The 22,322-nt window shown below is 32.0% G+C and overlaps 4 protein-coding genes across 4 annotated transcripts; 2 read left to right on the forward strand and 2 right to left on the reverse strand.

Annotated features, from left to right (window-relative positions):
- Window positions 1–231: 231 nt before the first annotated feature.
- Window positions 232–861, forward strand: HELRODRAFT_90672 (hypothetical protein; the record flags this gene model as incomplete). The annotated part of the gene is made up of 2 exons (XM_009032723.1): window positions 232–338; window positions 651–861. Coding segments are annotated over 2 exons (318 nt in total), but the record flags the coding sequence as incomplete, so codon positions are not given.
- Window positions 862–13,228: 12,367 nt separating this feature from the next.
- HELRODRAFT_182493 (hypothetical protein) lies at window positions 13,229–14,400 on the reverse strand (the record flags this gene model as incomplete). Its single annotated transcript, XM_009032746.1, has 2 exons — window positions 13,229–13,817; window positions 14,339–14,400. The coding sequence occupies 2 exons, from the start codon at window positions 14,398–14,400 to the stop codon at window positions 13,229–13,231; spliced, it is 651 nt and encodes a 216-aa protein (XP_009030994.1).
- Window positions 14,401–15,636: 1,236 nt separating this feature from the next.
- On the forward strand, window positions 15,637–15,990 carry HELRODRAFT_182494 (hypothetical protein; the record flags this gene model as incomplete). Its single annotated transcript, XM_009032747.1, has 1 exon — window positions 15,637–15,990. One exon carries the CDS (start codon window positions 15,637–15,639, stop codon window positions 15,988–15,990), a length of 354 nt encoding a protein of 117 aa, XP_009030995.1.
- Window positions 15,991–19,655: 3,665 nt separating this feature from the next.
- Window positions 19,656–22,094, reverse strand: HELRODRAFT_182495 (hypothetical protein; the record flags this gene model as incomplete). Its single annotated transcript, XM_009032748.1, has 4 exons — window positions 19,656–19,705; window positions 20,404–20,625; window positions 21,394–21,563; window positions 21,961–22,094. The coding sequence occupies 4 exons, from the start codon at window positions 22,092–22,094 to the stop codon at window positions 19,656–19,658; spliced, it is 576 nt and encodes a 191-aa protein (XP_009030996.1).
- Between the last annotated feature and the right edge of the window lie 228 nt (window positions 22,095–22,322).

Genomic DNA, 22,322 nt, shown 5'->3' on the forward strand with positions numbered 1-22,322 from the left:
GAAAATTTCAAATATTTAAACCTCCGCATAGCGTTCTCAAAAGAAGTAACCATCTTTCAACGTTTCGGAATGTCTCATGTAAGTAGCAGTAAATTTTGATTGAAACATTAATTATAATATCTTCAAATATAGATATATTTTAAAACATAAACAAATTATGAAATTTAAATAAATATGGAAAACATTTGCTAAAATTTTTAATTATTAAAGCTTTTAGAAGATCCCGAAGGAGAATTGAAAACTCAATTGGTGGATTGGATTGAAGCCGTTGTCGGTGAGAAGTTGAACAAAAATGAACCTTTTGAAAAAGTCCTGAAGGATGGAATTACTCTTTGCAAGTAATTAAGTAATTATAAATTGAAACTTATGAATTAAAACATTTTTCAAATTTATTTTTATATTTACTCATATAATTTTTGAAAGTTACGTTTGAGTTTTTTAATCGTAAGCAATTCACAAGGCTTGTATTTCATGTTAATATTTCAAAAGATAATTATAGAAAAAAAATCAAGCTTTAATTAAAGAGTTGAATGTGTGTGCGTGCGTATGTGCGTGTGTGTGTATGTTGCATCTGCGTAGGCTTCGTATGATGTATCTCACAAACTATCTCACTGCACTTTGATATTCATTTCACGTTACACGAATTGCAGATTGATGAACAAAATTGTTCCCGGCGGCATCAAGAAAATTGTCATGAAGGGAGGAAACTTCACTTGGATGGAGAATTTGCAGGCGGTTCAGAAAAGTATGCGGACGTACGGGGTGCCTGAAGATGAACTCTTCCAACCTATCGACCTCTGCGAGGCTAGGAATGTGAAGGCCGTTGTCAAAAGCTTGGCTGCTCTGGCGAGATTGGTATAAAAATCATTGAGACATTCCTTTTTCGATCATTTACATACATATGTCAGTGCTCAGTTAACTTATCACGACGATTCAAAGCATCAAAAAATTATTGTTTTTATTAATATTTTATCTATTATTATTGTTTATAGAATTATGTGATTTACTACGTTATCTATATCGAATTGAAACTTTTTTAACTTAACTTTTTACAGTGCTACAATAAAGGTTTTGACGGGCCAAGTTTTGGACCAAAAATGGCAGCCGATACAATTTGAGCTACTGACGCTTTGAGAGATGTTTATCTGTACATCAACTTTCATTATATTTTATAAATATGTTTACATACACATTTTAAAACTTTGTATTAAAAGTTGTAGCGTAATTCCAACTGTTTACAAAAATTTTATAGTTTTCTATAATGTTTTTGATTATTAAAAATGTTTTTTAAAACATTTAAATTAATTTGCTGATAGGGTAAACATTAAATTACCAAAGCATGAGTGTGGGTTGATGCATTTTGACAGAAAAGCTCATATCAATACACAATAGACTTTTTTTATCATCACAAAATTTTCAACAAGTTTATTTAGTCGGATGGATTGATTCAAAGCACTAAAAATAAAATAAAAAATTGCATTAAAGGAGAAGAAACATTTTGGGAGAAAACGTTGAAAACGATTATCAGCAAGCTGTGTGAAGGTAAATACGCAAGGATAGCAACATTCATTTTGAGGTCACATCATCAAGTTTTAAATTCGTTAAGAGTTGCTAATTTCGTCAACAGAAAAAAACGATTGCATGGTAAACATATCTGCTAAAGAACTTTAACAAACTAATGAATATATATATATATATATATATATATATATATATATATATATATATATATATATATATATGTTGGTAATAGACCATAATTTTTACAATATTCTATAAATTCTACCGAATGTTTGACGCCAAACATTCGGTAGAATTTATAGAATATTGTAAATATATATATATATATATATATATATATATATATATATATATATATATAAATTACAGTACACTATCGATTCTTTCATTCGACATTTCAATTCTTATATATATATATATATATATATATAAGTAAATCTTCAGAGCTATTTTTTACAATCTGCCAAAGATTTTTGCAACGCAGTGGCGATTCTATACAAAGTTGAAATATTTTGACATTTGACGTAGAGGCCAAAAAATTAACCAAATGTTCGCTTGTGTAGCAAACGTTAGGCTGCTGACATATTTTTGCTTATCAGGTCAATTTCTGGTGCTTTTTTTAATTAAAAACGTTGCTTTTCTTTCTAGAAACTGAGTTTTGCCAACTTTTATTAACTATAACAACACTGCTCACAAGGGGGCCACGTGACCCACTGTTTCATTGCTACTGTCAAGTACAATCCAGGAAGAAGCAAATTCAGCACAAAAATATTATAAAACTGATTGACCAGAAGAAACTTTAAAAAAATTTACGATTTGAATTATTTTTGAAATGGTATTAGTTTTAAAACATCTTTTTTTTACATTGAAATGTCTATTTTGATGCTGACTAAATAATTATTAACTGAAGGTTGAGAATATTTATAAAGAAGTCACGGTTGATAAAATCTCAACCGTTTAAGAATCGTAGGAATGATAAGACTTTTTGTGGTCGCCTTTTTGGGGATAATCTGGGGCAAAATTTTATTGTTTGGTTATTCAACTATTCAACGGATTTTATTAATCGTGTTATTACAGAAAAAATTTAATACATAAAAGTAAAAAAAATTAATTTGCAAAAGTTGTTATCAAACCAGGTTACTCCCAAGTAAGGTTTTTGGCATTCCCATATTCTCTAGAAACAGGATAACCGAGAAAAATGATAGTCAAAACAGGTTTTTCCTAAAGTGCAAACTTTCAGCCTCATTGATATGGTGAATCTGAACATTGAAATTTAACGAAATTCAAACAGTGGTGGATTTAAGAAGACTTGTTCCGCTAGAAAGAGTATTTTTAATAAAAGTCAGTAGAACTCAATTTTTACACAAAAAATTCTGTTGTAACAAGAAAATCGACAAAAAATTGGGGTAATAAGCAAAAGAAGTTCTCCCTAATTTTTGCAATTTTGGCCATGTTAGCCAAAATTTGCATATTCTAGTTAGTGAAATTTCCAAACTTTAACATTCCTTTTTAAAATTATGGTTCTCACGTCAACGTGGCCTATATCCTTCCACGAATTTGTGTGTTGCTATTTAATCAACTTAGCGTTGCCTACATAATCTGTTCCCATATTGAAAATCTCATGTAGGACTGTTGTTAAACTACCGCTGAGTTGATTTTATTTTATGGAAAAGGCAGGCATAGCTTTAGTCACGATTTTTGTTGCACAATGTTATTGCTGGAAATTAAGAGATTGATTTGGATAACGGAAATTTTATTACAATATTTACTACAACCGGACCTTATTAAAAAAAATCACTACATTGTCAAAATTGCAGTCATTGAATCACATTTTAAATGCAAATCTACGAGGATGTTTCTCCAATTCCATGAAAAGATGGATTAACAGTCAAAACAGCATTGCACAGGAACTGAAAATCTCTTACGTGTTACCTTACGGAGTGTAAATTCTGCTGTCAATAACTTGCAATCATCTCTCTAGAGGCGCCAACATGCAATATAAAAAATATTTCGAAAAGTAGTGAAATATTAATGAGAGAAAGTTACTCGATTAATTTTAAACTTTTTTTGGTGGAAAATGTGAATGGCATTTTTTTGCTCATTTTCAATTTTTATCGCTATTATTGTCAATATTTTTATTCAAATAAATGAAAAACTTATTTAAAAAACGTGGAATAATAATATTTGCTCAAAAATTATTTCGTGGACCAAAAATGTTTCCCGCTACAAGTCGGACCCTGGCCTCTATGTTCGCGTCAGTCATGTTTATGACAGACCTCCACGTCAGTAGAGCAGATCAAATGTTGTCCTTTTTAAAGTTTGATTCAGCCTCTGTTGTAACTTTCGGCATTCGACTTCAAAATGATGGCTGCAGTACTTGCAGGAGAGCAAATTTCAGGATACAAATGGTTTTGTTAAGTGATAATTAATTGACCAGATATTTTTCAATTTTCACATGGCAGAGTTTAATAAAAGCGTTACTTTATGTACTAAAAATATTAGCACAATTTAAAAATTAATGCACGCATGTACTCACTCATAGACTTCTAAATATAATATTTAGGAGTCAATGATAAGCACCATTCATACACAACTTTTTTTTACAATCTGTCGGCTTCCGATAGCAATTTTCCGGTTCTCCCTGGTTTATACATTAGCCAACCCGAAACAAATCTATTTTTAAGCCAAAAATTTTTTTAATTATTATTATTCTTTGAAAAATCAGAATCTGACAGACGCAGAAACTATTACAACATGCAAGGCAATAATATAGAACGGTAACGAAATAAATAATGGAGTAAGAGTGTTCAAGCATGAGAAGCATGGAAAATGAAATAATGAATTCAATAACAAATGAATAAAATAATTAATTAATTTACTATTTGATAAAGCAAGTAATTAACTAACAACAATTTTTTTGTTTTGTTGCCATCATCCGGCATGTAATAAGTTTTATCTTTCACGTCTTGATTTGACCAAATTTTAACACACACACACACACACACACACACACACACACACACACACACACTCACGCACGTACACCCACCCACACCACACATGAATATACAAACAAGTTTCTTATCATTATTATTTTATAAAATAGCATTTAAGAATTAACTGCTTAATTCAATATTTCAAATCTCATCACACATGTTATTAATATTCGCATAGTTTTCAAACATTCAGGAATAATATATAAACACAGCAAGGATTGTTAAAGTTGAAAAATGCGTTTGCTTAGTGAGTACATGTATTAATTATTTGTTCTATTTAAAGAAGCAAAATTGTTTTTTAGTTGTTGTGCGCAACCCATGTTTACCTACTTGTAATGTAAATTGTTATATACAATTCTTTTGCAAAAGAACATCTATAAATTGATTCTTATTGATAAATTAAAATTTACTTCAACTAAAAAATATATAAATAATAAAATTAGAAAACCGTTTTACTGCAAATTTCATCATATCAAATTATTATTACAAACCAACTGTGCATACCAAGCAGCCTTTCACTTTTTTTCATATCTCTACCACACTCTGCACTCTTTTTTTCACGTTCTCTCTTTCTTCACATTTTCTCATTTCAATGAGCATGCGCTCAAAATAGTTTGCTTGCAGCTGCAGAAGCAAAAGTGGATGAATGCGGTGGTGAGGGTGAGGAAGAAGAGGAGCGAAACATAAGGTTGAAGTAGTTTCATAAATGATAGGAAGAAGCATTCCTCGCTCAGTTGTTAACATCGATAGATAGCTTTGTGTGTGCGCTCGTGTTGGAGCTCATTCTAATTCAACAATCTTTCTGACTTACTGCTTATTATTCGTTCAGTCTTTTAAACGGTTTAAATTTTTTTGAATTTTTTGTTGTTTTATTTGAAATCTAATTTGCTGCAATTTATTTTTCGAGTTGAGATTGACAATTGATTTTATATTGGAAGATACATAAATAATCAATAAGGACATCATGTTGGCGGCAAACACCATGGAGACGATCAAGAAGAAGATGCAGGCGATGAGGCTGGAGAGGGAGAACGCCATCCTCAAGGCGCAAACTCTCGAAGAAAAAGTTGCCGAGCAGAAGGGAATCAACGAGAGGGTTCGTTAGACCGCCTGCATCTCACGTTGAAGCTACTTTTATTTCGTCAATTTAGCGTGTTTAAGTTGTTTGTTTTTGTTTCAAATTTTCTTTCTTTATGAGTTATTGAAAAAATTCTTATTTTGAAAATTGATATCAGTCACTATAAAAAATAAAAATAATTAAATTTCTTGATTAACAAAAACGAATTTTTCTCCTATTCACTTTAATTAGAAAATGTTATCACTCCGCATTTTAGAAAATAGGTTTTTGAAGCCAATGAAACAAATATTTCCATTTAGAATGTGTTGAAGTTTTAATTAAACCAAATATTTATTCAAATTTCAGCAAGAGGAAGACATTCAAACTTTGCAAAAGACAATTGCTCAGCTTGAATCAGAACTTGATGAGGCCCAAACACATTTAACAGAAGCCAACACAAAGCTAGAAAGCACCGAAAAACAACTTACAAACGTAAGGAACAAATTATTATTACAAAATAAATGTTAACGCAATATTTTTGTAAAAAAAATCGTTCAAGAAAAATGTTAAATAATTAGGCCGAGGGCGAAGTGGGTGGATTGACGAGGAGAATCAGCCTGCTGGAAGTTGATTACGAGCAAACGGCCGTTCGTCTCTCCACCGCCTCCGAAAAACTCGACGAGGCATCAAAAGTTGCCGAAGAAGCAGAAAGGTTGGCACGTTGTACGCTAGTTTTATGAGTTTGAAAGTATGTTGAAATTAAATTTGAATTCTGATGAAGTTAAATATTAAGCGATCAGTTGACTGGCTGCATTGTTTGTTATATAGGTATTTTTGTGCTATTTTTGCAACAAAAATGAATGCGTAGAAGTAAATTTAGAATTCTAATTGTTCACTTTTCAACTTTTTTTTATTCCATTGTTATATGTACAAACAAAAATATATAAATAGATAAAGTTTATATAAAAGGTTTTATTATAAAATTATTTTATTATTAAAAATGTCAACACCAACCAGAGCACGCAAGTCCTTGGAAAGTCGCAGTTTGGCGGATGACGAGAGGCTGACTTTCCTTGAGACCCAGCTGAAGGAAGCCAAGTACATTTCTGAAGATGCCGGTCGTAAATTCGATGAGGTGCCCACATTTCATCGGCATTCAACATCCATCAAAGCTCCAACATTCGTTTCAAAATGCTTTATTTATCGTGAATACTCGATGCAAAATTTCTTCCATATTTTAAAAAACTCATTCAAAAATGTATAAAGTAATCAAATTTTAATTTACAGGCCGCCAGAAAACTGGCAATTGCGGAAGTTGACCTGAACAAATCTGAAGCCAGATTGGAAGCAGCAGAACAGTGAGTAGTGGCAACAATTTATCTTTAATTAAATAAATATATTAATTAATACATGCTACGAAATTTTTTTCATTCAATTAAAAAATCTTTAGTTGTAGAGTAACATACATTTATTTTGTCTTTTCTGTACAAAGCCAGTAACAATATTTAGCTACTGAAATGTTTAAAAAAAATTTGTTCAAATGAAAAAAATAGTACAAGGTGTTATTTTTGAAGCGTTTAACAATCAAAAATTAAACAGAAAAGAAGATGCCAACCATTTTATAAAACGTCGGCAAATTTAGGCTTATTAGATTATAGTCAGTTGTAAAATAATGCTTTATAAATATTTTAAAATTTTTATTTGAATTTTGTTCAGTTTAGTTTCGTACGCTTTGCAACAGCATTGTACGCAATTTTTGTATTCCCTTCAAATTAATTAAAAATTTATTTTACAATTTTGTTTCATAGCTTACATGCAATCAAACTTACATGTAAATAATTTTTGCAAACAGAAAGATCACCGTGCTGGAGGAGGAGCTGAAAATCATCGGCAACAACATGAAGGCTCTCGAAATAGCTGAACAGGAGGTGCGTGTGATCTTGCCAAATTCCACTATTCATATTATTTTGTTTCCGTAACTTTTCAGTTATTTATATTACGGATTAATATCCGTTATTATGCATATTTATACTTTACTAACTAAAACCGGTCAAGTTTTGCTGTGACTCCAACTATAAAAAAAAGTGAGAAAATAAAAATCTTGAAACAGTTTTAGATCCAGAAAATGGCAAACATTATTAAATTTATTTTTTCCATGTTTTCTCATCACTGTTAGAAATATATATCAGAGAAGAACCCAGTCTTATCCCAAAGTCATACTCAAGTAAGGCTGCGGATCGATTAACGGTGTTTCATGTTTGTCCATGATCCATATCAATGTAAAAATGTATAAAATCATAATCATGTCATGTACAACTGCTTACCAACGGATACATGGTGTCAACCAGCCAATATTAGCGGTCCGTGCACGTACCATTGTACGTACGTAGTCCAATTTCAAGTCTAATCCAAACTAATTTTGACTTTTTTCATCATTAAATCAAACAATTTATTGAAAGCTCGGATTTCAGAAATATTGTATTTATTCCACTTGAATTTTCTTTTAAACTTTATTTTCTATTGGGGTCCGAATACTATTGCTAACAAATTTTTTTAATTTTATGAGTCTGAAAGAGAACAGTTCAGTGTTGAACTATTGCAATTTTAATGCTTCAATGAGAAAAACCCGCTAGCAATCTGATCAATTGCAATTTTTCTTACATGAATTTCTACTGATAAATAGTTGGATTTGTAAGAAAGAGCATTTATTTTTTAAAATGTTTGCACGCAAAATTTTCTTTTTAAACGAATAAATAAACACAAACGTTGTTGTTTTGCACAGTGCATTCAAAGAGAAGACAGCTACGAAGAGACCATCCGTGATTTGACTCAGCGTCTCAAAGAAGTACTGCTCCAGTTTTTGTTAAAATTATTTCTTACTTATTTTTTAGTAATAATAATCTCAAAACATTTTATTCTAACTGCTAAAAACCAACATTTAGGCTGAGAATCGTGCTGCCGATGCTGAAAGGAGTGTCTCCAAACTGCAGAAAGAAATTGACAGACTTGAAGGTTCAATTTATTAACTACAGCACTTATTAAAAAAATTTTCTTACATTTATCATATAGCAAATCAAAAATGCATTCTCAGGAAACGCTTATTTAATATATTATAATCGTGATATAAGTAATAATGTATGCAAAACAAATGAATCACCAGACGAACTGCTACTGGAGAAGGAGAAATACAGAACAATCAGCGAGGAACTCGACGGAACCTTCTCAGAACTGGCCACTTTCTAATCGTCAACTTTCATGTCTTCCTTCATACAATCTTTTAAACAATTTACATTGGATGCAAAATAACTCAAGAGACATTTGGACGAAATTAAATGAATTCATTTCAATAATACGCTCGTATTGTTGTTTCATTAATATTTATGAAAATAGATGTTTTATTTTTATATTTTCGCATAAACTTTAACAGATAAAAAAGTTGTTTCTTCTTGTTACAAAGACTTTCTTATTCAACTTTAATATATTTTATCAGAAAACAGTACGTTAATCACATGATAAAAAATGATAGACTATTGGCAAGTTAAAAAACACAATCAATTATACAACATTATCGTACGCTAAAAACTATTCTCACGAATGTAGATACATCAGGTTAGAATTTTGGTTGAAGATGGATGTATACAAGACGTTTTTTATAAAAATGAAATTGGCAAAGAAGAAGCAAAACAGGCCAGTTCTGCAGTTGATTATGATAAAATTCGGCAAAACGATTCGTTACAACTCGAAGATTAGAAGGGAAGCAAGCAAAGGTTGTAATAAGACCTTACGTCATCACGCAAGGTGTACAGATACTCTGATTTTGATTTTGCACGATGATATCATCCAACAACGAAGTAAAAACAGATGACATTTTGTTATATTGAATAATAATAATGAGTGATAATAATAATAATAGTAATAAGAACATCGCAATTAGAAGTTAATTAGAACGTAAAAGTTAGGCGCCAAACACACAGCTGTTTCAGCGCACGCTTGTAGCAACTATTTACACACACGTAACCAAAACTTGTCCAAAAGTTTGTTAATAAAGACAAACATTTCACAAAAAATCTTTATCAGAATTTTAACATTTTTTGTCAGAAGGCACAAATCATCAGCACAATTTTCAACCAAAATGTCCATTCTCTTCTCCGACAAATCAATTTTAGTAAAAGTTTTTGTGTGACATTTTCCAAACGGAACAAATTTGTTAAAATTATTAGGTTAAAATTATTCAAATCAAAACATTTTACACAAATTAATTTAGAATTACAAAATGTTGAGAAAACGCTTTCCTATCAAGATACTAATAATGGGATAATTTTTTTTACATAGATAATCCCATTGAATTATATAATTATGTAATTAGTTATATATTATTATATTATATAATATTATTATAATTAATTAATATTATTATATTATATATATTATATTAATAATTATATATTAGTTATATAATTCCATGGATAATCCTTAATAAAACAAAAATGTAAGTCTGGACCACACCACAACCATGTAAGATTCTATCTTATATCTATTCTAAGATTCTAACCCAATAAGACTTCATCTTTTAAATTTGTTTTCAAAATGAAAACAAAACGGTTATAAGGTCAAACAGACTGAAAATTTTGATATATTTTTATGTTGTAATATTTTAATACAATCTCAAACGAACAAATTTTTAACAAATGAATTTTTTATCGAATGAACTTTTGTGCCATCTCTTCAAACTTATCGACATGCGCGAGCAAGTTTTTTTCAAATCTTATTTTGTAATTTCCGGGTTCTGCCGTTTTTCTAAAAAACGGATGCCTGGCCTCAGAAAGTATATAATATAATAAAAATAGGTAGGTAATATCGAGGTCACTAGGTCACCATTCCTTCTATTATTCAATTCAAGGAATTCAACTTAGTCAAAAAACTAGCGGCATAAATTGCATTAAAAATTTAATCGCCAGAGCTCTTTTTCAAATAAAAACAAAACTTTTTTAATAACTGTTGATTAAAGGTTAAAGGTTAATTTCTCTCTTTTGCGTTTGCCTCAGAGGTTTCAGCGACAAACACACACAGCGTATATGAATACGCGTGCAAACCACGCATTATACACATCGCTTATGATAGGTGAGAATCTCTTTGTATTCGAACCCAGTCATTGCAATAGCAAGACCAGGCGCCTTTAACCATTGAGCCATCACGCCGCCCATAATACTATAACCATAGTATATTTGAAAAATTAGTTATAACAAAAATTTTCAATTCTTTTGTCATCTTTTTTAAATCGTCAAAAACAGCAACAAAATTTCATTATATTACAGACATGACGTAAGTTGCCAGAACGAGATTTTAGAATTTACCAACATGATTTAGTTTGTAAGGTGTTGGGGCGTACGGGAATAAACGTGGAAATGAAATGGCATGGCTTGAGAAATGACGTACGAAGTTGGTGTCGGAGTCGGAATTTTGGAGTGGCCGGCACATATTTATCATCCGATTCCGTAGAACGCTAAGAAATTAAAAAAATTAATTTTTATTCTAAGAATTGTTTAAAGTCATGTTATTAGAAGATAAATGTATGTCGCGACATGCTATCATCTTTAATACGTAAATAGAAATAAATGCTTTACTGTGAATAAAATCACATGATTTTTTTCCCAGCATTTTTAAACATTAATATAAAGCAATTTTGTTAAGAAAAAGAATTACATTTACTGATTTTAAGTGTTTATTTTAAGTATTTTTATTTAGTAGTGATAATAAGGTAAAACTATTATGCAAAAGTTGAAATTTTTTTTTGGGAGTCGGAACCATATAATTAGAACCCAGAGTCGAATTTTTTGAGGGGGCGTAGTAGGAGTCGGTTGATACAATAATTTGTTATTTAGGATTGGAAATTTTTAATCGTCTATAACGTTTAAGTTTTTTTTTTAATTTTTAAGACATTTTTGGCCAGACCTAAAGTCCTTAATCTATGGGAAAGCCGAGAGAGCAAAATGGCCAACCATATACAGCGACGTATCTAGACAACTTCAGCGGAGGGCCAAAATTTTTCGAACGTTGACCAGAGAGGAAATTTTTTTAAATGTTTAAATATCTCCCAAGTTGACCAGGGGGACAACATTTAGACTGTGAGTCCAACATTTGTGTACGACATTTTTTTTGCTTATCACGTCACTTCATTGTCAAAACGGCACTCTTTTGGTTGAAACAATGAGTTTCACTGGCATTTAATTTAAATACTGCTCACAACGACCATATAATCTGACCATATAATCTGTCACTGACCATATAATCTGTCATCAAAAGTAATCGTCGGTTCACGACTACCTAGTCACTTGAAATTTACTGGAAGTGAAATTTTTTTCTTAAAAACATTCTTCATGTCAGCAATGTGACAAAATATGTGGCTGACAACAGCAGTGATATCTCAGTACAATCGATTTTAAAATCGTGTCCTGCTGAAATTTCTCCTCAAAAATTCATTTTTCAAGGTTTTTATCACATTTATTTTCCTTGTTAAAGCGTGACCTCGAAATTTAAATCGATCGTAATGCTAATGTTTTGAAATGTATCTAGAGAAAAATAATAAGACGTTTTGATAAATTTGATGATGTCTAAAAATGACGTCACTAGCTTGTCAAACAAGCACATTCAACCAAAAATAGAAAATGAACTTTTCTCCAATAAACGGTTAGGAAACATTAAAAAAACATTTTTCCATGTTGACCCAGCTGAGTGCTGATCTGGCACCAACAGATCTTCCGATAGCAGTCTCCATCGTTTCATCGGACAGAATTGGCGCTTCGATGACCCGCGCACTGCAAAAGATACGATCGAGTTTGGACCCAAATAAAATGAATAAGATGATATTTATCAAGAGCATTTGGGGCTTGTGACCTATATTTATGCGTTTTTTCAGGATTACTTCAAAATAAAATTTATTTGCTTATTTGTTACAATGGTTCTTATAAATTTTATTTCGTACAGTTTGATATTATTTTTAATTTTTTGATCAGTCGCGGCGGTCAGGAGCAGTTGCGATTTCCATAAGGTTTAACCACGCTGGACTTTAACGTATATTATATATATATATATATATATATATATATATATATATATATATATATATGTAAATAATGCATTACATTACTTTTTAATTCAACATATTTATGGAGTGGTGGATCTTAGGAGAGAGGCGTGGTCAGGAGCCCCCGTTGTGAGCAGTATCTGCATTAAAAGTCAGTAAACAATTTATTGTTGTTTTGACAGAAAAAAGAACGTTTTTTATCAAAAATTGACGTAATAACCATAAAATAGGTCCTCCGCTTATTTTGACGACACGTTGGTCTCCCCCGTAAAAATATTTGGCCCCCACCAAAATGCTAACCATTTTAAAATTTTGCCCACCCCCCGTTGAAGTTGTCTAGATCCGCCACTGTACATATGTTAGTATGTCTATATGATTCACTTGCTAGTCACTATTCATAAAACGCTTGACCATTCGATTAAACAGTGTTTATTCAAAAAACATAAAGTGGCGTCGCAGTGAACAAAAGACATGACATACAAACAGTTAACCTTATAATTTTAAATTAATTCATTAGTTTGAATATGTTTGCTACATTGTATTGCTTATTGAAGTCTATGCACGAGTTATTTAATTGAACGGGGATAGATAGAATACATTGTTCTTGTCTTCTTGGCCGTATTTCAAACTGACGGTAGTTAGACCCGACATCCTGTTTTCTGTTGGATCAACCAATGAACCATTCACTTTTGTGCTTCGATTGCTCTTCAACCACTTATTTATTTTCTTTCTCACTATATTTGTTGAACTAACAACTTTCTGTTTTGTTAAATTTTTTTTCTTTTGGAGAGACAGAGGTGGATGATCGGGTGCGCATATTTGTGTAGCCTCACAACACATTTCACACGCTGGTATCCAGCATTTGTTTTGAGGTGTTTTGGGTGGCTGATGAGGATCAGTAAAATGGGGAGTGGAATATTTTGTTGAGTTGAATTCACCGCAATGTTCAGAATAATTAGTGGAAAAATTATCGAATGGTTGTCGCTGCAAATGTTTCTCTAATTGGTGTTGTCTCTGTTCAATTTTTTGTACTTTTGTTATCTCTTTCTGTTGTTGATGTTTTAAATGCAGTTGAAGTTGATGTTGCGCGTGGCCCGAATGATGAACGACTGCAGTTTTTATGGAGAGGGTGCTTGCTGGGTCCATTCTTTTGCTGTCCCTGCATTTGTATTTTTATGTATTTTTAGTTCTGGCGTTCAACAAAATTTTAAATATAAAACGTCAACTTTTATGAAAAATGAAATGATTTAAATTAGTTTATGGTTATAAAAAATATTTTGTTAGAAAATAAAGCCAAACAATAAAATCTGTTAGAGACATACTTGAATAAAAAATGGTTGACATCCAAATTAACATTTCTCATAAAGAAAACCCATAATGAATAATATGAAAAATAAATAAGCTCATTAAAACTTAACTCCATCCTAAATTATGTACACAGAAATATAAGAAAAATAAAAACATTATTAAATAAATTATTAGAAATTAAATTGCAAATGAGTGAATAAATACAAAAATATATCAGCAAACGATCGGCAAAACATTTATTATTCATACGTAACAATAATAAAAAAAATGTACAAACCAACATTCAAAATAAAAGAACAACCTGTCAGAGATGGAAACATAGAAAGAAAGAAGCAATAAAAAAAATGGAAAAAACTAAACAACCAAACAAACCAGTGATGCAGACAGCAAAGGAAGGTGATGACGAGACATACGCACACAAGCACTATGAACATCGATCCAATCGTTAATCCTGACACAAGAAATCGATGGAACAGATCGTAAAATGGCAAGTGGAGTCATTCATTAAGTACGAACGTCAATTTATACTACCTTCATCATTTCATAACAACAACATACTTTTGTACTAACATTATCCTTTTGTAACAACAATATACTGTTGTATACTAACATCCATTCTCAATTTATTACTTTACAATTATTTTTCTTTATTTCAGGCCCATCGTTGTTTATCGATGATTTAATATAAATAGCATTTTATATTAGTTTCATCTTTCCATGAGTACAAACTACTTTTTGTAAGAACTAAAAATTTACAAAAAGTTTAATTCATTATGTGCATAAGATTACTTAAATATTTGTAAAATTTAGTAAATAATGATGTATAATGTAAATACAAGCATATTTATCCATTGTTATTGTATAACTTTTTTTTCTGTAATGTTCAGCAAAACAGCAATTTGAAATAAATTTATTTGTATTTATTTTTTCTAAAAGCAAGCAATATGGTTGGTCTGCTAAAACGTAATTTCAAAAACTTTTTCGTTTTTCTCATCAGTCTATGGTTAGGTCAATTCTGGAGTATGGTGTGGTTGTGTGGTACCCCTTTAAAAATACCAATTTCAACACATAAAAAGGGTTCAGAAACAAACATCCAGATTATCACTCTAATGCAGAGGATTAAAATACGAGGATAGATTAGAGCTTCTAGGGTGGTCTTCAATGGTTTACTGACGAAGAAGAAGAGACATGTTTGTATTACTCCAAAATCGATCTGGTCGATGCATACAATCAGATTCAACTTTCAAAAGAATGCCAGAAACGTCTTGCTTTAAGCACACATCGAGGTGTGTTTCTTCAAAAACGTTTACCTTTTGATATACTATCGGCTCCAGCATATTTCCAGGAAATCATGGATGGACTCACTAATGGTCTTCCAAGTGTGGTAGTTTACTTGGATGACATTTTGATTGGTGGAAAATCAGCAGATGAACACATCCAAAGTTTGAGAAAACTATTTCAGCGTCTCCAGGAAAAGGGTCTTAAATGCAATCGCCATAAATGTTCATTTGCCAGACAATCTGTTGAGTACTTGGGTCATACCATTTCTTAGAGGGGGATTCAACACCTTACAGGCGCCCCATACCACCCGGCGACTAATGGTCAGGCAGAGTGGTTCGTTCAAACTTTCAAAAGATCTAAGAGAGGGAAGAGAACTACAATAAGGTGAAATGTTTAATTTCGATAGGTCAACCGTGTTATGTCAAGCACTATGGCCCATGAAGAGATCGCCAAGCCAGATGGGTTCCTGCAATAGTTGTTCGAAGATTAGGTTGAAGACACATAATGGTAAATCGATCCCACATGGTCTTCTATGGAAACGACACGTAGAGCAAATCCGACATAGATACGGTGCCAACCAAAATGGCGACCCAGGGAAAATCACTGGGACCCAGACCAAAGTTGATTCAAGGCATTCAATTGTCAAACCTACCACGCCTGAAAGTAGTCAAGTGCTTTTCGACCCGATATCTCACCTAAGAAGATCGGAACGTATACGTCATAAGTTTGCCCACAAACTTTAGCTTGTTGGGGAGGTGTTATGTGCAGGGCACATCACTATTTATTCTGTTTGTTTTTGGGCGATAATTAATGTACAATGTGACTTTTACTGTGACATGCTTTTTAGTTCGTTCAATTCGTTTCAATTCGTTTGGTTATAGAACGTTATATTTATTTTACGTAATAAATTAGTATACGTACATTACGCTTATTGTTTTCTATTTAGTTTGTGTTTCAACTCTTCAAAACAGCAAAACACAACAATATTAACTTTTAAATTCTATGCTGGATGTCGATATCAAACCAGACTACACGCTTAACATGGCGACAAGAGAAAATGGTATGAAGCTGATCTAGCAAAAAAAATGTCAGAAAATATTACTTCACCAACAGAATAGTATATGACTGGAATGGCCTACCTAAAAATGTGGTCAAATCAGCCAACTTTACTAGCTTCAGGGTAGCCTTAGATAAATTTTATATATGAAAAGAAAGATGTCAAACCAAAAAATACAAAGTTAAACTGAACATTTTCAACAAAACATTTCAATTATCGAATTGTTTATTCATAAAAACTGTTTACATTATGGTAGCAAGAGTCTTTGCTTGCGCTGCAAATTTATTCTATTCTATTATGTAAATTTTTTTAGTAAATTAAAAAAAAATTGTTTCCTTTTCAATGTACGACGTTACATTTGATACTTGATATATAATATTGATGGCTAGTAAGCGGGTATGGAGAATGCGAAGCACACGGATGACACAATCTCAAAAGGGTGTCATCGAATGAAAAATACAGAGCAGGCGCTACTCGGCTCAGTGGTGTTTTATAAGCGGATAAACGATCACAAGCTTAATTGATTCAATACAAGTCAAAAAAGCAGCAAAGAGTCAGGACTGGTCTACTTTAAAAAACTATTCTTATCCAGCGATACCCTCAGAATAAAAGCTAAATTATTGACAAAGTGGTGACACACCGCACTGTGACACCAATCCTAGCGACGCGACTGCCAATTTTATTGTATTACTTCCACCTTTGTTAAACTTCAGAAAAAATAAAGTTAAATTCGTTCCCGTCAACTTTTTATAAATTAAAAATATTACTGCTTCACCATTCCATCGTTTTGTTACTCCACCCCTTCGACGCGTTATTCCAGATCTTTATGTTTTTTCTATCTCATTGTTTTGTTATCTCATTTAATTCTATTATCATATTTCACTATCTCATTATCCAAATTCTTCTTTATCATACAACTGCAGTATCATTTCAGTTGTCATCCTCTTATCATTTCAATACTTCCTCTCATCAAACAGTAGCGGATTAACCTTTTTGCCGTCTACAGGCACTCGTAATTTGCCGCCCCAATCTTATAATATTAAAAAAACTAATTTCAAATAAAAACATGCCGCCCCTCAAAATTTGCCAACACAGGCCGGTGCCTGTGCGTAAATCTGCCACTGTCATCAACTCTTCGAAATCATCCAAATCAATTTCACATTCCACTCGTTTGTTATCTAACAAACACAAAGCCGAAAATAACAAATGCGGTGTAACCAGCCACCAATCAAGAACCAATTTGATTGGCAGATGTGTAATTTTTCCATTGAACTTCATTATTTATTCCAACCAGCACCTTCCTGACATCCATCACCAACTTCAGGGGCTAGTCTGCATTTTGGGCGGACTTTAATAACCGTTGTGTGTTTCATTGTTTCACGTTTCTTCGAATTTTCTAATAAAATTTCAATCAAAATCAATTGAAATTTAGTTTAAAAAATCTAGTTCTATGTTTGAAAAATTTAAAAAGTTGTTTTTAAATTTTTTTTCATTTTTGATTTTAGTCAATTAATTATTTGAGGTTATAAAATTGAGAAATTAAAACAAAACAATGGGTCTGTATAAAACTTATAACTTAGATGCAAGATTCATTTTAGAATTTTAATATTTTCAAACAGATTTTATTTAACAAATACAGTTATTAAATGATTTTAAAATGAACGATCAAACGACGTGTGCTTGTCTATTCATGTACAGTAAAAACACGCATACATCCAAAAACACATCCTGCTTCTATTGACAAATAAATGCACATTAAAACATACACACACCCACGCATGCATACATAATCACCACCCACACATACATAACCACACTTATGCACTGCACACAACCATTAGCATACATGCCCTTATGACAACCCGTAAAATCAACAGCCTACGTAGAAACTGGCGCTTGTATTAATAGATATATGAAAGCTCAGTTTTGATAAATTTTATTGTTGTGGTTTTGACATTTACAATTAAACATATAAACATAAAAAGTCTTTCAAAAGTCGGGCACTGAAAATTACCAAATGATCGATAAGCAGTCCTCGTGATAGATTGACTGACTGCAAGAGGTTCACTCTTCATGAAGACGAGGAAAAACATCATGACCAACAACTGTCTGTTGTTGTTGGATGTTACGTGTGCTGTTGTTCATCTTGCTTCAATCAACTGCTTTCTTAATGTACATTTAAACACGCTGCCATTTTCAAACTTTGCATAACTGTATTAAATTAATTTTATGAAAAACTTGCCTATCTGCTTGTCAAACAACGTAAAAAAAACACTCTTCACAAGAAGCAAAAATGTGTAAAAATTTTTTCAAACAAAAGTTTTTTCCGATTTGAACAGTGTCAATTTTTTCAACTTGAGATAAATCGTTGAACATTGAAATTCAAAGCATTTCAAATTAACGTTAAACTCTCCCTGGTTTTACGGCTCATCCTACCTAATGGCCGTCATCATTTCTCAATTTTGTGCAACTGTCAGAAAAAATTTTCTACTTTTGTCCGTGCAACAATTTTTTATTCAATAAAATATTTTTTACATATTTTTGCAATATTATTAAATTTTTACAATCCGGAAACGTTTTAAATTTTAAATAATTCAGGACCATCAAATAGTAAAAAATTATAAAGAAATCGAAAAGTAACACAAAAATTCTTTTAATGAGAAAACCAATTTTTTTTTAGCAGAAATCCGTATGTTCGCAGATGCATGTGTCCATACATGTACAAAGCCACACGCCATCCTTACACAAATTACACAAACTGAATTGGCTTTCTGTAAGAGTCTACGTAAATAACCATCTGTGGTAAAAAAATCTCGCAAGCTTGTCAGAGCCAATGTAAAAAAAATATGGTGAAATGTCAACTTCACACAAACATTTACATCCCGAGACAATCTGCAACCCAAATCTTGCATGGCTCATTGATACGCTGACAACCTTGTTCCATAGGCCGGTCTAGGCTCTATGTCACCATTACCAGTCGGAGATTACCAACAAATTTTTAGGTGATTTACGCCCATGTTATCCTTTCCACTATCTTCTTGTAACATTTCTTCTGAAAAGCCACTGCGGTAACAGTAGAAGAAAAAGTAGATTGTAGTGAATCATCCACGACAGCTATCCGAAACCAGCCAAATCAAAGTTACCTAACCACCCTTCATCATTAAACAAATATTGGAAATAAACTGGAACTCAATTCGGAATCTCTTGTTATATAAAATTTTAATTTGTTTTGATGGACTCTAAACAACTTTATTAAACATAAGTTCTGGAATATAGGTACGTCGTTTGAGCCATGAAAACAAGAGTTACAAATGTGCGTCATCATTAACATGATAAGTTTGAGTTCAGCCATCACAAATTTAAAGTGGCGTTTGCCTTAAAAATTACGGCTCCTAAAATCTCTAGGTCGATTTTTTTTAATGTTTATAATTTTTCAGAAAGTAGCCAAAGAAGTGTCGATTTCAGATTTTTAACATTAAACTTTAAGTTAACTACCAATTAATGCGCAACTTGTTTAATGTATAAATTGGAAAAGTTTTCACATTGCCACCTCTTACAAACGTGAATTCAACTAAACTTTTTAAGAATTTGTCATTCAGTGAAAAATGTTCCACTTTCGTCGATCGTTTCCGCCTCTCGCTCAGTTCAGTCGATCCCATTTTTCAGCAATATTTCTGCCAGCAAACCAAAAACTCAGTAAGCCCAATACCCCGTCACCACTCTCGTAGGTGTTTCAGATTTTCTTATTTCTATATTTTTCAATATTTCTTCATTATCAGTCGTTCCCATTTTGCACAATATTTTTGCCAAAATAAAAAATTACTCCACTTTCGTACAAACTCCCATGCTTCTCCAATTTTAGCTTTTCTTCTGACTATCTTTAGTAGAGCATTAACATTTCGTTACGTAGATAAGTGTATTATAATGTTGCTATTTAAAATTATAAATAACAACATTACAAAGTTAACATTATGTCGTATATTAACAAGTAGCCTCATTCCAAATCAACGTTTGCTCCATAACAGCCCAAGAATTTTTTCAAAAATATTTGAGAAAAAAGTAAATATTGAAAACAAGAAATAAGATAAATCTGATATACCTATGAGAGTAGTGACGGGGTATTGTGTTTGCTGAGTTTTTGATTTGCTGGTACCATGCACAGCCGAGTTGTTGTTGTCGTTGTTTGGGCTGTTCAACATGTGGTTGTTGTTGTTGTTGTTAATGTTGCCGTTGTTGTTATTGTTGATGTTGTTGCTGACGAGTGTCATCATGTTGGTTGTTGAGTGGTTGGTTGCCGGGAGGTTCGCCAACGAGCTACCGCCTGATGTTGTTTTCAACGACGATGATTATGAAAACGAAATGGTGATCATAACTTAGAAGACATCCAGTTAAGTGAAGATGAATGAAATAATTGAGTGATGGTGGGTGATGACGACAACGACGACAATGATGATTGATTGAATGATTGATTGAATGATTGGTTGATTAATTGATTGATTGATTGATTGATTGATTGATTGATTGATTGATTGATTGATTGATTGATTGATTGATTGATTGATTGATTGATTGATTGATTGATTGATTGATTGATTGATTGATTGATTGATTGATTGATTGATTGATTGATTGATTGATTGATTGATTGATTGATTGATTGATTGATTGATTGATTGATTGATTGATTGATTGATTGATTGATTGATTGATTGATTGATTGATTGATTGATTGATTGATTGATTGATTGATTGATTGATTGATTGATTGATTGATTGATTGATTGATTGATTGATTGATTGATTGATTGATTGATTGATTGATTGATTGATTGATTGATTGATTGATTGATTGATTGATTGATTGATTGATAATTATTTATTTGAGCAGATAAAAAGCCGTTCGAGGATTAAATGAAACAATTGGAAAGATGTTCACTTGATTTAAAAAAAATTTTTTTGGTCTCTCAATTAATTATTTATTTTTAAACTTGAACAGGTTTTTCTCCCAATAAGACTGAATAAAGTAACAAAACGTAAAATTGAAATTACTTTTAACATCACGACAGCGGTTCAGTTGCTCCAATCCCACCCATCTTCCCGCCTTGCATTCCAACAGGAGGAATGAACTTTTGAGAGATTTGTTTATTTTGAGGAGTTGGAGACAGGTGATGTTGGCCCCAAACAATCCCCCTTCCGAGACAACGTAACTGACCGTCATATGGTCCTTCTTGGTATCGATAGCAGGGCACGGTGGGCGTACTACGACAATTGGATTGGAAGGGCAGTGGAAATTGAAAAATTTTCAAGTTTGGGTTATAAATAGTTATCATTATTTTCAAAATAAACAAGCCCGTTAATGGCATTAAATGTTTTCATCATCGTTAACGATAGATTAAAATTAACAACATTTTTCGCTGTGCCAAAGCTAGAATAAGACGGTCAGCAGGTAAAATTTGCGCAATTGAAATTCCTGATTACGAGACTGTTTACAAAACATGGTATCCACTTTTTATTGAGTTTTTATGTGCCTATTTACAATTACCAACCAAATAACTTTTTCATAAAAATTTTCAAGAGAAATGAAAAGGCAGACATTCAACCTTGCATGTGCAAAAGGAATCCTCTCTGTATAAGGCTGTTTGGCGCCGAAATGAACCTTACGTTGAACGATTGAGAAAGTTGTAAGACTTCCGACCCCATCACTCCGCATGCATCCAGCTGAGGAGGTGCTGGGTTGGAAATGCTGAATATCTGCAAGACGTCCTGTCCGTCATATTTAAATCGTTGCATTTTTCATTTGTTTGTCTGTCTGACTGTCAGTCAGTCTGTCTCTCTCTCTTTCTGTCTGTCTTTTTGTTTGTTTGTTTCTACAATGTTCACGTAACATCGTCTTTTAAGATATTTTCAACTATTTTCTTTAGTCACGCAATAGCTTTCTTTGAAATAAATTACAAATAAAAATTTTAAACTAATAATTTAAACACCCAGTTTACAAAACTTTTCAAAGTAAACAAAATA

Source organism: Helobdella robusta (assembly GCF_000326865.2).
Source record: "Helobdella robusta unplaced genomic scaffold HELROscaffold_87, whole genome shotgun sequence".
In the NCBI taxonomy this organism is placed as follows: domain Eukaryota; kingdom Metazoa; phylum Annelida; class Clitellata; order Rhynchobdellida; family Glossiphoniidae; genus Helobdella; species Helobdella robusta.